General features: G+C 30.8%; 5 protein-coding genes across 9 annotated transcripts; 3 read left to right on the top strand and 2 right to left on the bottom strand.

Moving 5' to 3' along the window:
* Positions 1 to 451: 451 nt before the first annotated feature.
* Positions 452 to 967, top strand: LOC108734621 (stress-associated endoplasmic reticulum protein 2). The gene is made up of 2 exons (XM_018466253.2): positions 452 to 633; positions 724 to 967. The coding sequence occupies exons 1-2, from the start codon at positions 550 to 552 to the stop codon at positions 832 to 834; spliced, it is 195 nt and encodes a 64-aa protein (XP_018321755.1). The 5' UTR covers positions 452 to 549; the 3' UTR covers positions 835 to 967.
* Positions 968 to 1,096: 129 nt separating this feature from the next.
* Positions 1,097 to 2,506, bottom strand: LOC108734603. Its single transcript, XM_018466234.2, has 3 exons — positions 2,239 to 2,506; positions 2,025 to 2,177; positions 1,097 to 1,948 (listed from the first exon to the last, which is right to left on the bottom strand). Exons 1-3 carry the CDS (start codon positions 2,263 to 2,265, stop codon positions 1,646 to 1,648), a joined length of 483 nt encoding a protein of 160 aa, XP_018321736.1. The 5' UTR covers positions 2,266 to 2,506; the 3' UTR covers positions 1,097 to 1,645.
* Positions 2,507 to 2,658: 152 nt separating this feature from the next.
* On the bottom strand, positions 2,659 to 3,680 carry LOC108734610 (prefoldin subunit 1). The gene is made up of 3 exons (XM_018466245.2): positions 3,497 to 3,680; positions 3,326 to 3,438; positions 2,659 to 3,258 (listed from the first exon to the last, which is right to left on the bottom strand). The coding sequence occupies exons 1-3, from the start codon at positions 3,524 to 3,526 to the stop codon at positions 3,030 to 3,032; spliced, it is 372 nt and encodes a 123-aa protein (XP_018321747.1). The 5' UTR covers positions 3,527 to 3,680; the 3' UTR covers positions 2,659 to 3,029.
* A 315-nt stretch (positions 3,681 to 3,995) lies between these two features.
* Positions 3,996 to 7,008, top strand: LOC108734571 (ATP-binding cassette sub-family E member 1). 2 transcript variants are annotated; one of them, XM_018466195.1, is made up of 9 exons: positions 3,996 to 4,104; positions 4,272 to 4,497; positions 4,575 to 4,790; positions 4,847 to 5,054; positions 5,109 to 5,295; positions 5,351 to 5,472; positions 5,655 to 5,939; positions 6,011 to 6,323; positions 6,573 to 6,855. In XM_018466195.1, the coding sequence occupies exons 2-9, from the start codon at positions 4,285 to 4,287 to the stop codon at positions 6,853 to 6,855; spliced, it is 1,827 nt and encodes a 608-aa protein (XP_018321697.1). In that variant the 5' UTR covers positions 3,996 to 4,104; positions 4,272 to 4,284. The 2 variants fall into 2 exon arrangements, with proteins under 2 accessions (XP_018321697.1, XP_018321703.1); XM_018466201.1 differs by lacking the exon at positions 3,996 to 4,104 and having other exon boundaries at positions 4,285 to 4,497; positions 6,573 to 7,008.
* A 1,427-nt stretch (positions 7,009 to 8,435) lies between these two features.
* On the top strand, positions 8,436 to 14,849 carry LOC108733923 (annexin B9). Of its 4 annotated transcripts, none has more exons than XM_025981174.1 (7): positions 8,436 to 8,759; positions 9,777 to 9,834; positions 11,548 to 11,929; positions 12,893 to 12,972; positions 13,046 to 13,292; positions 13,657 to 13,838; positions 14,784 to 14,849. In XM_025981174.1, the coding sequence occupies exons 2-7, from the start codon at positions 9,805 to 9,807 to the stop codon at positions 14,832 to 14,834; spliced, it is 972 nt and encodes a 323-aa protein (XP_025836959.1). In that variant the 5' UTR covers positions 8,436 to 8,759; positions 9,777 to 9,804; the 3' UTR covers positions 14,835 to 14,849. The 4 variants fall into 4 exon arrangements, with proteins under 4 accessions (XP_025836959.1, XP_025836961.1, XP_025836960.1 ...); XM_025981176.1 differs by lacking the exon at positions 8,436 to 8,759 and adding an exon at positions 8,966 to 8,984; XM_025981175.1 differs by lacking the exon at positions 8,436 to 8,759 and having other exon boundaries at positions 9,608 to 9,834.
* The last annotated feature ends 1,782 nt before the right edge of the window (positions 14,850 to 16,631 follow it).

The raw sequence follows: 16,631 nt of genomic DNA, 5'->3' as shown, positions 1-16,631 counted from the left end.
TGTTTATGTGCAAGAAAAAAACGTTTAAAACTAGGGTTAAGTTATTTTTTTCAAGGTCAAATGTCTATGGTTAACTATGGTCAAATTTTTGAATCAGAGATACATAATAAACCTGAATTTACAGTTCAGTTCATTAAAGTGATAATTATGCGGTTTTCTTAATTTTACAAGGTAATCTAATACACGTACATAGATGTGATAATACAAGAAAGTATTAATAATAAAGAAAAAGAATACAATTAAAATAATAATACCAATAATTAAATTATTATGTGAGCATGTTATAATATTAGGTACGATGTAAATTATAGTATTATTTAACAGTTTTTTCATTTTTAAACAAAATGGAAAAAAAAGAATCTACCTTTCAAATTTGTAATATTCATATTTCTCTATGATCTTATTCATAGACATTCATAGAGAAACTATAAATATGACGGACACTTGTATTTGTTGATTATTTTTGACGGGTGCTGCAACGACGTGCAAAGTTTTTCTAGAATTAATTTTAATTTTAAAAATTTGAAATTGAACTAAGAAAAAAGTACTATGGCCCCCAAACAAAGAATGCGTCTTGCAAACGAAAAAGCTAGTAAAAACGTTGTAAATAGAGGAAATGTACCAAAATCATCTGTAAGTATTTTGTACCATATTGTACCTGCTGGCAGTCATGCATCAGATAGATACGTGTGTTTTGTTAATAAATCTTTTTTTGAATTTTAGAGGCCGCAAGATGAAAACTATCCTGTTGGACCGTGGCTTTTAGCTCTATTTATTTTTGTTGTATGTGGGTCTGCTGTTTTCCAAATTATCCAGTCCATTCGAATGGCATAAACATGGGCACAATACTAATATTTAAGTGGTATCTAAGTAATGTAAAGTAAAAGATATTTTCTTGTTTTCTCAATAATTCATTGTTATTCTTATAATTTACTTCTGTTTTCCATAATATATTATGTTAGATATTTAGTGGGTTTTAACAAAAGTTTTATCAGTTACAAACAGTAAAAATTGTGTTGTGCTATTAAATAAGGACGTTTATGTCTGTAGCATTTACATAAAGTAATAATTTAACAGTCTTGTCTAATGTTTGCATTTAAAATGAAGCACACGTTTTTATTATAATTTGTACAGTGATATGAAAGCAATTGTTTAAACATTCCAGAATTTACTATTACAAATAGTATGGAATATTTGTACAGGAATAAATAATTTGTGTGTTGGAAATGTGCCTTTTATTTTAGAAATTAGTTGATTAATAATACATAAAGGCTACAAGACACTTGATTACAATATAAAGTCATAGTTTATATCTACAACTTTTACTAACAATAAGATTCACTTTTGTGTAAAGAAGAACTTTAGGAAGTCATTTTTCAAATTATCTTTTTAACTCTGTTTTAGTAAAGGAAATTATACGTTTCAATTTAATTTAAAAAGTAGAGCTTTTCTCTGTCACAGGTGTATTTTAATTTGGCGATTCATTTGTGTGGTTTCCAACTATTTTGAATCTTGATTCAGAAACTATATTTTAATTTTAATTTAGTGTTCTTTTATGAACAGAATAATTGTGAAAAACAGACTGCCTTGTAAATACTTAAAGAAAATTAGAGATTTTAGATTGGTGTGAACGTTTTCCCCCTTTTTAGTTGTATATAGAATAAATTTTAGGATTTTCACAAAATGTTACCGATTTCTTCTCGTTGTTTTGATCAGTACGCATCATTAAAGTACTTGGAGAGACTCTATTGGATCTTATAGACATCCGGATACTTCTTCTGAATGTGCTGGCACGTCTTAAGCTTTCTGTTTGCACTATCTCAGAAGTGATGGTCTTGTTTAATATGTCTAAGCATATTTCTGGAATCCTTGATGGATCTAAATTCTCATTACTTTCAGTGTAATTTACTAGTTCTTTAATAACTGCAGTCTGTTGATCTGAGGATATCTACAAAAAGCGCAAAAAATATTAGAAAATCTAAACATATTGAAGGTACGAAAGTAACAACAAAAGTGCATCATACCTTTGTAAGGGCTTGTCTTATTAGAAATTCGTGCCTCAAAGAAATCCAAGTTAAATCGTATTTTTTATTTCTTAGCCAGTTGTACATATTTTTATCATCATTTGGATCTGCTTCATTTAGTTTTATTTGTTGAGCGTGCATTAAAATTTGCACCTAAAAGTTTTTTTAATTTTATTAAGTTCATTTCAACAAGCACCTTGAAACTTTTTATTACCTGGCTTAAAAATAACGAGCAATTCATTTTTTAAATAAAATAAATATTTGACTGTATAGAATAGAAACCAAACTTTTCATATTAATATTAGAGAGAAATAGTCATAAATAAAGCATTAAGAAAATCAAGTGTAATGTAAACAGATTAAGAAGATAAAGTTCATATGCAAATATAATATCTACTAGATACCTTTTAATTAAAACGATAAATTCATATATTTATGGCTAAACAACTGGGAAGTAAGTTTACTTTTACTCTTGTGAACACTGCCACGACGACTTTTGAATTTTTTGACCTTTACATACATGTATACCATTAATTTAATGAAATGAAATGCTCCTCCACAAAAGCTTCATAAAAGCATAATTAACTATTCTTAGCACTATTTCTTAATGTTATTAAGGTTCAAATTATACATCATTTCTTAATTTCTTTTTTATTTAACTGAGAAATTATTATAGAAGTAAAATTATGTAGATATCAATTCATAATGTATATAATTAAAATGTTATCAAAACTAATTACTATATAATGCAGTTAGTTATAAAACTCGTTTGCACACAGAAATGTTAGTTAAAGTCATACTCAGATAAGCATGGATTTTACATATGAATTCTGAGACTTAGCTTGAGGAAAGGTTGGTCCATACTTATCTGGCTATGGACTAGTTTTTAATAAATAATAAAAAAAAACATATTAACACAACTTAATTAATTTTTTTGTAATGCTAAATATAGTCATTAGCTTGAATAATGTTCTTCAATAATATCTATAAAAGTAAACAAAAAGGTTTATTCATGTGCATCTTTTCTCTGCTGAACTAATTCTCTTAAATTATTTTCAGCTTCTTTTAAATTTTTTTCTAAGTATTGTTTATTGTTTTCTTCAATTTTAATCTTTTCATCTGCAAGGGCTTGACGTTTTTTTAACTTTTCCTTTATTTCTGGCAGTGGGGTGTAGATAAACATTCGACCAACAGATTCAAAAGTTTTAGTGTCATTATCTAGAGTTGAGATTTCACTAGAAAAAAATCAATACTTATAAGGAATGCCTTTTAATTAATGTTAAATATTAGATATTTATGTACCGCTCAGTTAGAATAGAATGTTGTTTCATTCTCTTTAAACTTTCTATTTGAAGATCGGCTAATTTCAGTTTTTGAGTCGTGTCAATAGCCTTTTCCTGTAATTCGGCGAAAGCCTGCAAATAAATTGATTATTAGAGTTAAATTTAAATATATGCACTTAGTTAAACTTACTTTTTTCAATTCCATGTCCACTTTGGCCATCTCAAGATACTTTTGTGTAACTGTAATATGTACACCAGGAAATAAAAACGTACCGCTGTTAATTTTTATAAATAATAATCAATTTATTTACGATATTAGCAAATAATTAATTTTTTTAAGAATATTGTGCTATCCTTAACCTAAAAACAGTGCACCATAGATAATAGTACACTTCCTACCATAGATAATTTACATTTTTAAAATTTGTATGTGGTTATATAACCGACAAACATAATGCATCTTAACAATTTAATATAAAACGTATGTGGTAAATATTTTAACCTTTGAAAATAACAAAATTTACAATGAAATGGTTAGCAAAGTTAATAAAATTTGAGTCAAAATTTAATGCAATTCAGTGTAATTCACCAACGACTAACTTTATTTATGGTTTTGAATGAACGTCAATGAATTTATCTATGGATAAGGAATTGGAAGGGTTTATCCTATGGGTTTATCTATGACTTGGCTCTTCTCCCATCTATGGGTCTCGTCTGTCTTTTCGAATGGTGTTGAGGTTGTGTATGTTGTAAAATCGATGGGAAAATATTAATTTTAAGTTAATATCTCATATAAAGGTCAGCATTTCAAAGTAGGATTGTAAATTTGCTTAAATAGAACCTTGACTTATTTAAATAATTGATGAATATGTTTTGAAAATTGTAAGAAATTGTGAAGAAATGGAAACATATGCATAAGGTTATGTGTCTGATCAGCATGAACTAAATTTTGTTATCTACTTTAGAAGTAATAGCAGAATGTCTAGACGAAGAGCAACTGAAGAAACAGATAAATTAACTAGGATAGCAATCGTTAACGCTGATAAGTGTAAGCCCAAACGATGCCGGCAGGAATGCAAGAAGTCATGTCCAGTTGTTAGGATGGGAAAGCTCTGCATAGAAGTTAGTCCTAATAGTAAAATAGCTTCTATTTCGGAAGAATTGTGCATAGGATGTGGTATATGTGTCAAAGTAAGTTAACTTATGTTAAGTTTAGAAAAGCAAAGCTTTTAAACATTAAATTGATGCTAATTTCATCTTTTTTTAAGAAATGTCCTTTTGAAGCTATTACAATTATAAATTTACCTAGTAATTTGGAAAGAGACACTACTCATAGATATGGCAAGAACTCCTTTAAGTTACATCGATTGCCAATTCCAAGACCTGGAGAAGTCCTAGGATTAGTGGGGACCAATGGTATAGGAAAGTCAACTGCTCTGAAGATTTTAGCAGGAAAACAGAAACCTAATTTGGGTCGTTTTCAGGTTAGTTATCTTTTAATTTATTTTATTTGTTATAATAAGCATCTTATGGCATCTAGGATCCCCCTGACTGGACAGAAATTCTGAACCATTTCCGTGGCTCTGAGTTGCAAAACTATTTTACCAAAATTTTAGAGGATGACTTGAAAGCATTGATAAAACCACAGTATGTTGATCAGATACCTAAGGCTGTGAAAGGGACAGTAACACAACTTTTGAACAAGAAATCTGAAATGAATAATCTGGAAGATATTTGTGATATGCTTGGTACTTTTTTCCTAACTGTAGCAGAGTTAGTAGTATTTTTCTGTCATGTTTTAGATCTAAAGAACATCACAGATCGTGAAATTTCTGCTTTATCTGGAGGGGAACTGCAAAGATTTGCTTGTGCAATGGTATGCATTCAAAATGGTGACATTTTTATGTTTGATGAGCCTTCATCTTATCTTGATGTTAAGCAAAGGTTGAATGCTGCCAGGACTATTAGATCATTGCTTCACCCTGATAAGTAATTGATACTTTTTAATTTTAATTTTGTTTTTTAATATATTTATATTTTTCAGATTTATTATTGTTGTTGAACACGACTTGAGTGTTCTTGATTACTTATCAGACTTTATTTGCTGTTTATATGGGGTACCAGGTGCTTATGGAGTTGTTACTATGCCTTTCTCTGTTCGTGAAGGTATTTTAAACAATTTTTGAATTTAAAATACAATTTGCTATCAAAATCTAATTTAGAATCACCACAAGTTATATTTGTTTTGTATTGAGTAAGGAATTCTGTTTTTGCAAAAAAAAGTTAAATTTAGATTTTTAAGAATAATTTTTGATAAGTTATTTCAAATTATATTTTTTTTATGACAGGTATCAATATATTTTTGGATGGCTTCGTTCCGACAGAAAATTTAAGATTTAGAGACGAATCTTTGGTATTTAAGGTGTCAGACTCTGCAGCAGAGGAGGAAGTGAAACGTATAAGCCACTATGAGTATCCTGCAATGGTTAAAACGATGGGCTCGTTTAGATTACAGGTGGAAAAGGGCCAGTTCTCTGATTCCGAAATTTTAGTTTTATTAGGAGAAAATGGTACTGGGAAAACTACTTTTATTAGAATGTTAGCAGGAAATTTGCAACCAGATGATGGTTCAGGTAATTTTACTTCTTATTTGCAACGTTTTCCTTTTTGAAATAATTTGTTCACTTACTTATATTAATATTAGGGGAATTGCCACAACTACATATAAGTTACAAACCTCAGAAGATAAGTCCAAAGTCCCAGGGGCTTGTTCAGCAGTTGCTTCACGAAAAAATTCGAGATGCTTATGTTCATCCTCAGTTTATCACTGATGTGATGAAACCTCTGCGAATAGATGACATAATGGATCAGGAGGTGCAAAATTTATCTGGTGGTGAGCTCCAGAGAGTAGCCATGGTGTTGTGTTTGGGTAAACCAGCTGATGTTTACCTTGTTGATGAGCCAAGTGCTTATTTGGATTCTGAACAACGTCTTGTTGCTGCCAAAGTAATAAAAAGGTTAGTAATAATGAAGGGTTGTGTGTCGAGCGCAGATATAAGGGCCGTACTGAGGCCAACGATCGTAATAGTTAAATATTTCTTATTTTATTAAAAACAAATAATGGAATTTGGAATGTACAATAATTTTACACATGAAAACAAAACATGTGTAAAATGTGTGTGTCGCTTGATAATCACGTTATCTGCGAACGATGTAATAGTTGTATTATGAAGAAAATTGATAATAATTGTAATTGTGTGTTACAGATTTATTTTACATGCGAAAAAGACGGGTTTCGTGGTGGAACACGACTTTATAATGGCAACTTACTTGGCGGACCGTGTTATCGTTTTCGAGGGTACACCGTCGGTCAATACCATTGCCCATACCCCCCAAACGTTACTAGCGGGCATGAATAAATTCCTGGAGTTGCTGGGAATCACTTTTCGAAGGGATCCGAACAACTTCAGACCGAGAATCAACAAACTCGAATCCGTCAAAGATGTTGAACAAAAACGGTCAGGAAATTATTTCTTCTTGGAGGAGTAAATTGCTTGTTTTTGTTCTTTAAATTAAATAAATATTTGGAAGGATAAACGAGATATAACAACAACAACAACGTGCAGTATATAATTGTAATTTGGAGACGTGTCTTTTATTTATATATACATATATATAAAAAAATAAAGTTTTGCATGTTTTTTTTCTTTTTTGCTACCATATATACATATAATTATAGTAACTTTTGTAGGTCATTTACACGGGTATTTCTTTTGTACATTTATGCAAATATTTCATCTGTGGATTCTGGTTATTTTGCTACAAACATATGTTAACGTTATTGTTTTTATAATAATTTACTTCCAACAATATACCGAGTATTGAAATTTTCTTGCGTAATTTTTTCATTTTCAACAGCGTTTTCTCCAATATTAGGGAAACGTATATACTTAATAGCAATTTGTTTGGTCGAACGTACATTTACCACATAGTTAATTAAAGGTTTAGGAATTTTACGCTCATTGAAAAAGGGTGCGGAACGACTTGTCTTCCAGCTCACGCATGTATAATTAAAATACTTAAGTGAAATTTTTGCATTTTGTGAGCATCAAATGAGAAGTAGGTACATGTGTCTATATGTGCAAAAAACTCAAAATCGCGTAACTCTTACCATAAAATTGAATCAGTCTAAAAGAATTATTATACTAAACTAGTTTTTCCCCACTATTAGTCACTGTAAGCTCGAAATTGTTAGCTCCATTGCTTCGAGTGGTCGAAATTCACTTTTGTGAACAATATTATGACGTAGTGTCGGCCATCATTCTTTTCTAATTGTTGCTGTTGTCGGCCATCATTCTTTTTTAATTGTTGCAGTTGTCGGCCATCATTCTTTTCTAATTGTTGCTGTTGTCGGCCATCATTCTTTTTCAATTGTTGTCGCATTGTTACTGATGTCGGCCATTATGGTTTTTTAATAGATGTATAGTAATNAATAGATGTATAATAATCAATGATTAAAATTTAAAGGAATCGTTTGTAAATAGGTATGCAACACATCGTACACTGCAGGATAAGAAATTGTTGATACTAACATTCACTTACGTAATACGACTTTGCACCGTGCTGACTGCATTCATAATTTCCTTTTATATATAATATTAAAATTAAATCGAATTTTGCCAAACAGAACCAATGAAAAGTAAAATATCGATAAGCAATTAAATTCGGGAATTAAAGAATTAAAATTATTATCTAGTCCATGAAAAGGAAAATATTGAATTTAAAAGGGCAGAAAAAAAATAATGACGATTATAATCTAGCCTATGAGAAGTATAATATGAATTTTATAAAGTCCTAAACAGTAAAAAAAGATAAAATAAAGAAAAGTTCTGTTTTCTAAGAATGACTAAATCAAGACGATCAAAAAAGCTTTAGTCCTTTTAGAAGCTTTTAGCTTTAAAGTCCTGGATATTGATTTTATTTGATGTTTCACCTTTTCTCTCCGACATTATTTAGTCGCTTTAAGTCAAAATTGACAAAAGTACCTACAAATTCTTTTGGAAAAGCTCTTCCTTTATAAATTTTTATCGTGATCGCTTACAAGTTAATGAAAAATTTTCGCAGAGCGATTTTTTTGTTTAATAAGACAACCTTGACATGGTTATTTTTTACTCGATAGTCAGAGAAGGAATGTGCATCGAGGACGAGGAGTAAAGCGAAGCAAAGCAAAAGCAAAGTAAAACTCTTGTTGGAGCTCACAACCTTGCCTTTTGTACAATTTAACGTAAAGTTTACCCAGCGTACAGGCAAGAACCGCGTTTACTTTTCGTTGGTTTTCTCAAGCCGGCTTCTCTCAACATATTAAGTTGGTTGTTGGGTCATACATTAGTTGGGTGTTGCTGCTTTTGAACACACATAGCTGTCGTACAACCTGTGCCAGTTACGAGGAAAATGTAAGTAGAATAAGCAATTTTCCATTCCCATTTGAGATAAAATTGAAATATATCGCGAGCAATTTGTAAAGGGTGTGACCAATTGGGCCCATTTCTAAATTTAAATTTATATATTTAGGGTTTCAGAATTTAACATGCATGTGTGTGTGTGTGTGTAAGTTGACTCTTGACCGCTGTGTGATTTTTTGAAAGCAAATTTGTTTGACCTCTTTTTATTTTAGATAGGTATAAAACATATTTTTTTCATTTTTTTACTATTGTTGGGTAGAAAATTTTGTGGGCCTATTAGAAAGGAGTAGGTACATATTTTCGTGGGCCTATTTTTAGAGATGATAATATGAAGGAAAGGGAGTGGTTTCATGTAAACTGTAAGCAAGTATTTACCGGAAAATCATGGTGTGGAAAGTTTTTTATCTTTCATACAATTAAAATTACTTAATTAGAGCGATTAGTAAAAGAATTTTATCAATAAAATGTTAATATATCAGCCTTATCATTTTGAAGACTCCATTTTAGAAAAATATTTATTAATTAATATTGCAATTGTTTTTGAGACCTTCGATTGTTTTATCATTTGCCTGTGAGGACAATAAATTTGCCTCCTCTACACACCTACCTAATACTTATTGATCGAGGATATTATCGGAATTGTATAACCGCGTTTGCAAAATTAACATTTTACATAATAAATACAGAAACAGATAATTTGGTAAAAATGAAAAATCTTTCTTGGTATTAATGAAATGAATCATGTTTTGTCCCCGAACTGTTAAATGTATGTTACATAGACCTACTCATGAGAAATGATGTCATCGATTCATTATAAAATCAGCGCGGTGATGTATTTAGTTGTTTTGTAGTGAGGGGAATAGTATAGAACTGTTTTTTAACGTGCATATTATGCTATAAAATTTATACTAATACCTACAGTTACTCATTAAACAGTTTGTTACTAAGAGTGGATTGTGCGACCTCACCTATCGTTAGTAATAATTGGTTTTTTATTCACAATTGCAGCATTAGTTTCATTGAAGAATAGTTCAAAATGGCAAACCAACAGTACTACCCTTTTAAGGTGAGTTTCCTAACTTTTAATACTTTTATTATTCATTTTCTATCACCTCGTTTAATGTAGAATTTGGTAGAAGTGCAACACTGCTTGTTAAATAGGTCTCATAAGTTACCAAAGTTGGGTACTCTGCGACAAAAATATTTAAGTTATCGATAATAGAAGATACAAGTAGTAAAATTCTTAAAATAAAATGGAACCGGATGTTTTCGTTAATAAAATAATGATAATTATTTTATTCGACTCCTAATTTTCGTTTAACATAAGTTAGAAATGGTAGGTACTATAAATGGTAACAAAACAAGAAATAAGATGGTAAAAGTGTAACATTGTTAGTTAAATAGGTCTCGTAGTTCACCAAAGTTGGGTACTCTGCGACGAAAATATTTGTTACCGATAATAGAAGTTATAAGTAATACAATTTTTAAAATAAAATGGAACTGGATGTTTTCCTCAATAAAATAATGATAATTATTTTATTGGACTCCTAATTTTCTTTTAACATAAGCTAGAAATGGTAGGTACCATAAATGGTAACAAAACAAGAAATAAGATTCTAAAAGTGTAACATTGTTAGTTAAATAGGTCTCGTAGTTCACCAAAGTTGGGTACTCTGCGACGAAAATATTTGTTACCGATAATAGAAGTTATAAGTAATACAATTTTTAAAATAAAATGGAACTGGATGTTTTCCTCAATAAAATAATGATAATTATTTTATTGGACTCCTAATTTTCTTTTAACATAAGCTAGAAATGGTAGGTACCATAAATGGTAACAAAACAAGAAATAAGATTCTAAAAGTGTAACATTGTTAGTTAAATAGGTCTCGTAGTTCACCAAAGTTGGGTACTCTGCGACGAAAATATTTGTTACCGATAATAGAAGTTATAAGTAATACAATTTTTAAAATAAAATGGAACTGGATGTTTTCCTCAATAAAATAATGATAATTATTTTATTGGACTCCTAATTTTCTTTTAACATAAGCTAGAAATGGTAGGTACCATAAATGGTAACAAAACAAGAAATAAGATTCTAAAAGTGTAACATTGTTAGTTAAATAGGTCTCGTAGTTCACCAAAGTTGGGTACTCTGCGACGAAAATATTTGTTACCGATAATAGAAGTTATAAGTAATACAATTTTTAAAATAAAATGGAACTGGATGTTTTCCTCAATAAAATAATGATAATTATTTTATTGGACTCCTAATTTTCTTTTAACATAAGCTAGAAATGGTAGGTACCATAAATGGTAACAAAACAAGAAATAAGANATACAGATAAAAATGTTTTACAATCACAATGAATATGTCTATTATTTGAAATAGATTAGAAAAATTAATTTATGATGATGTTGTAGTACCGGGAAAATTATTTAGCATACAATTAACGTTTTTACGAAAAGCATTTGTTCCAAATTATAATTATTATTATTATTATTATTGCTATTTGAGTACAGTGAATCATAAAATAATTTTGCTTGTTTATTGCTATCGTATTAACTGGTGTTAACAAGTAAAGATAAAATTGTTTTTCGCAGTTTATAAGAGCGAGAGTGTAGTGTATTCTTAAAAGAATAATTTTTAGAGTATTCCTTCAATGTCACTTGTGAAATGTTCAAGGTTGAGTTTTTTTTCATGTAAAAATACTTAAATTTGCGTTATACGAGGCCTGTTATAAAATAATTGGTCGATTTTTTGTTTTCTCTGTTGTAGTGTACTCCCACAGTCTACCCTGCCGATCCTTTCGACCCTGTTGCCGATGCTGCAACCCTTCGAAAAGCTATGAAAGGATTTGGTACCGACGAGAGGGCCATTATTGACGTTCTTGCAAGAAGGGGAATCGTTCAAAGACTCGAAATAGCAGAAACGTTTAAAACATCATATGGCAAAGATCTGATTTCTGAATTGAAAAGTGAACTAGGGGGAAAGTTCGAAGACGTTATTGTGGCTTTAATGACACCCCTACCCCAATTTTATGCCAAGGAACTTCACGATGCTGTTGCCGGATTGGGAACTGACGAAGAAGCCATAATTGAGATCTTGTGTACACTTTCGAACTATGGAATCAAAACCATCGCCCAGTTTTATGAGCAAAGTAAGTTATATTTACTTGACTTTTTAATTGTGTTTAACTTTGGACTTTAATGAGCAATTTTAAAGTAAACCTAAATCATTTTGTTTCTAGTTTTTATCTAAATATAGTTATTATCCAATTAACGATTTTATGTTTAATTGGATGCGATAGTGACAATTTTTGTGACGAGTTCGAAACTAATTAGTCATACTGTTCTACATAAATTGTTTACGACAATATTAAATAAATTTTATACAGGTTTTTAATAACGATTATTCACTGTTGAACGATTATTTTGTTATCCATTTGGTGGGTTTGATTTCCTGCGAAATAGGTGGCACTATCAAGGTTCTTTTGTTGGTTCACAATAAATACCGTCGGTAAAATTGTTTGTAATTATTTTGTACAAAGAGAAAACACAATATGAACCGAAACATTTTCATTATTAATTGTTGTTTTGAAACAAAATATGTCAACAAATCATTCTACATGTTTTAATTAATGAACAACTTGGATTCATGCCAGAGTCTTGTTAAAATATCGAAAGATTTGATGGCAGAATTTTTTGTGGATTTATAAAAATAGAATTAATGTAGTGTAGTCCTAGATTAATCAGAAATAATAAAATTTATAGTTGTATTTACAAAACGTAAAATGGTTACTAAACATTAACTATTTTGGGAAAGATTATCTTCCTTTTGGATCTACTACGAATAAAACATTTACTTAATTCTATTAGAATTAAAAAATCTACTATGTTTCCAAACAACGATCAAGACAGCGCCTTCGCCAAAACAAAGAAACAGTTCCGCAGAATTTGACCTTTTAATTTGGCCTTTCCAGGTCACGCTTGTACGTGAACGAGACGTATGAAGTCATCCAAAAAATATTTGCTACGAGAATGCGTTTATAAATAATGACGTCACTTTTTATTGTATTTCTATTTTTGGTACGTTTAGGTACTGATTTTTAAATTATTTTCAGTGTACGGAAAACCCCTCGAGTCTGATTTAAAGGGCGACACATCTGGTCATTTCAAACGCCTCCTGGTTTCGTTGGCCCAGGTAATAACTTTATTTTTTGATTTTTTCTTTTGACGATGTTGTTTTTCTGACCGACGAATTTTCTTATTTGCAGGGAAACCGTGATGAAAATCAAGGTGTAAACGAAGCCCAGGCGACAGCCGATGCCGAAGCCCTAATCAAAGCTGGCGAAGCAAAATGGGGCACTGAAGAATCCGAATTTAACAAGATCCTGGTCACAAGAAGTTACCAGCAATTAAGGCAAACATTTGCCGAATACGAAAGACTGACAGGGAAAGATATTGAAGAAGTTATTAAAAAGGAATTCTCAGGAAGCGTGCAGAAAGGTCTACTTGGAATTGGTAAGCAACAAAAGATTCGTAAAAAAACTGCCATTAGATTATTTAAGAAATTCTAAGAAACTTTTTCCTTTGCAGTTTTTCGATCGGACGCGTAATTTTCGAGTAATCAACGATTAAAGTTAGACCAATCGATGCGCGCTGCAAGTGCAGGTTGCAATGGTTGCACTTCTACTTGCAGCAAAGAAAGTGTGCTCTTATTGGCTAATCTTCAATCGTTGATTACTCGACTATTACGAGTCGGATTGAAAAACTGCAAAGGAAAAAATGTCTCGTAATTTCATAAAGAATCTTATGGTGTAGTTTTTTTTCGTTATTTTTCATTCTTTTTTGCGTGCTGAAGTAATATTTTATTTTCTTTTTCTAGTAAAATGTGTAAAAAGCAAAGTGGGCTATTTCGCCGAACGTTTGCACGACGCCATGGCTGGGTTAGGTACCAAAGACAAAACTCTCATCCGTATAATCGTATCAAGATCTGAAATCGATTTGGGAGACATCAAGCAGGCATTCGCCGACAAGTATGGAAAATCGCTTGAAGATTGGATCACCGTAAGTAGATTTTACTTTTTATTATAATTTTCTTTACGTTTTCATGCTTTTGATGGTGGGTGCATCAAACACATTAGGTCTTTGGTGTTTGTTTGGTTCTTGGTTTAGGTATTTACTAATGTTATTACAGTTCGTCGTCTCCATCGTAATTCGTATTTGACAAATTTTCAAATTATTCGTGCAGGTGAACGTTTATGTTTAATTAATTACAAAATCACTTCGATTTTTTTTACCGTTTCCTTTCGTATGGAAAAGTGACCTAAGTGTGCTAAATCATTTCAAGTAAAATTTACAAAATTATTTTTCACTTGACAAAAATTTTGATGTTTTAATGGTTTTTGTGTCATACTAGCAACTCTTAACATAAAAATTAACCCTGCATGTAATCGTTTTTGGTTTAATTATTATGTCACTTCAAAAAAAATAAAAACTTAATTCCTTCACGAAAATTAATCGCAATGCACCCGCTAGTCATTTTTAAAATGTTTAGTAATAAATGACTAGTGTTTCTCGTAGCGGCGAGCATGAAAGCACATTAATTAATTAATTAATTAATAGACGTTATTTATAATGCATAATTATTGTTGGTAGAGTAGAATTTGTGGTACTTATCGTTAGAGTAATTAATTAAACTAAAAATCGTCTGTGATTGGTATACGAAAAACAGAATTGCATCGGCCGGGACTTGAACTCGGGCGGTCCTCGTAGCTGAAGTTAACTGGGTGCAAATTTAATTAATGTTCGTCCGGTCGTAAGCGATTGGGGTTCAATTCTCTGGTGATCGAATACCTTTTTTCACCGGTTTATCTGTCTTAAAGACAACATATACAAATTATTTTTATAAAAGAAGCCCGAATTGCGGTTCGTTTCTATTGCTGCGAGAAACTCTGGCTCTTAACAATTGCATGACACGCTTTTTTTAACTAATAATTGTACCTTTCGCAGGGCGACACATCGGGAGATTACAAGAAAGTTCTACTGAGTATCATCGATTAAAAAAAAAAAAAAAAATAAAATAAAACACACACAAGCATACTTGTTCTGTCGTCCATTATTACTATTATTATTATTATTGTTCGCTGTAATAAACACTCTTTCCTATGTTTTTAATTTTTTTTATTTTATTGCATAAATTCTACTTCTACTATCTATCGTGTCTTTGCACATGTTGTCTTGTTACTACTTAGCTAAGCTATTAATAATATCTATAATTATTTANCACCATCAGCACGTAGCTACACCCACGTTAAATTAGAAATATACATATAAACTGTCATCTTAACAAAATTTGTAATTTTAATGACGCCGACTCTTTTTGGCGCGAGGGAGGTATGTAACATGTTCTAATTTTGTCAAACGGGATTTGGGAAAAACGAATATTAAAATATATAAAATTAGAACCAGGAGGAGGAAACACTGCAACATGTCCTAGAAAAATAGGTTTATGAACAACAGTTTATCCTAATTTAGAAGTTACAAGCGGTTTCGATAACTAACTATTGCTTCATGCTATACTCGATTTATTAATCGAGCTATTGGTAGTATAACGCCATCTATGAAAATTTACCGCTAACTGCAGCTTTTAATATATTTAAGTATTTTGAAGATCCTTTCGACATATATGAAATACTACACTTAGCAGTACTAAATATTTAAGTCTTTTTTAAAATAAATTCGCGTTGACAACGAATTTATCTTAAATGAAGATTGAGAGTAGAATCTTAAAAATAACACGGGATAATGTTCCAGCATATTTAGGAGATTTTATTTGGATCTAATTAAAGAATAAGGTCGGCAAGAGAACTCAAATAAACAAAATAACGTAGGTAACAATTACTTTCGTAAATAACTTAATATAGAGGACAATTTCGTAAAGATGTAACAGTTAGAAAAAAAATAGGAACAAAGGTCCTTTATAGCATATCCCATTAGTATAATAGGAAGTTAACATTTTCGTAAGCTTTATATATATATATCAAGGTGGCTCAAGCAGTGCCGGTTTCAGGAATTTCATCTTTTTGGACCCTTTCGTCACACTTTTAGCGACCCCCCTAACAAATATTACGTCACAAAAGCTAATCACCCTTATAAACGATTTATTGTGGTTAAAAACATCATTGAGAATAACTGTCGTAATAAAAACTTAAGAAAAAAATTTAAATAAAATTTAAGAACTGCGAACACTACATTTCCTTAGACCCCCTCCTCGTACTCCCTTGTCAAATTTGGTCACCATAAGAAATACTCTTCTCTCTCCCTTATTTGCGAACGTATTTATGATTGACCCCTTATTAAAAAAATTAGTGTTATGAAGACTTTTAACTACAGCGATCATAATTGTAGCCCCCTAAACCCCCCTGAAGACGGCACTGGTTTTAAGAAATTGTATTAAGGGAAAGTTAGACAAAGCAAACGTTTCATATCCCATATTTTTTATGTATTAAAAAATATCTTATTGCTAACTAGATTGCGATAGTATTCATCACTACATAGTATAAAACAAAGTCGCTTTCCCGCTGTCTGTTTGCTTTGTATGCTTAAATCTTTAAAACTACGCAACGGATTTTGATGCGGTTTTTTTTAAAAGATAGAGTGATTCAAGAGAAAGGTTTATATGTATAATACATGCATAATATAGTAGGAAAACACTGATAATTTTAGAGGTTTCTAATGTGATGTCGTAAATAAACACATTTTTTGCGCTTACATTGCAAACGCTGGCTGAACCCTACGAGATAGATCAAAATAATGTACTACAATATTGTACATCTTAAAAGGGTCTACAAAAAAGTC

Source organism: Agrilus planipennis, unplaced genomic scaffold (assembly GCF_000699045.2).
Source record: "Agrilus planipennis isolate EAB-ADULT unplaced genomic scaffold, Apla_2.0 scaffold1, whole genome shotgun sequence".
In the NCBI taxonomy this organism is placed as follows: Eukaryota; Metazoa; Arthropoda; class Insecta; order Coleoptera; family Buprestidae; genus Agrilus; species Agrilus planipennis.
The sequence above is the reverse complement of the archived record's forward strand: the minus strand, read 5'-3'. Positions and strand labels throughout refer to the sequence as shown.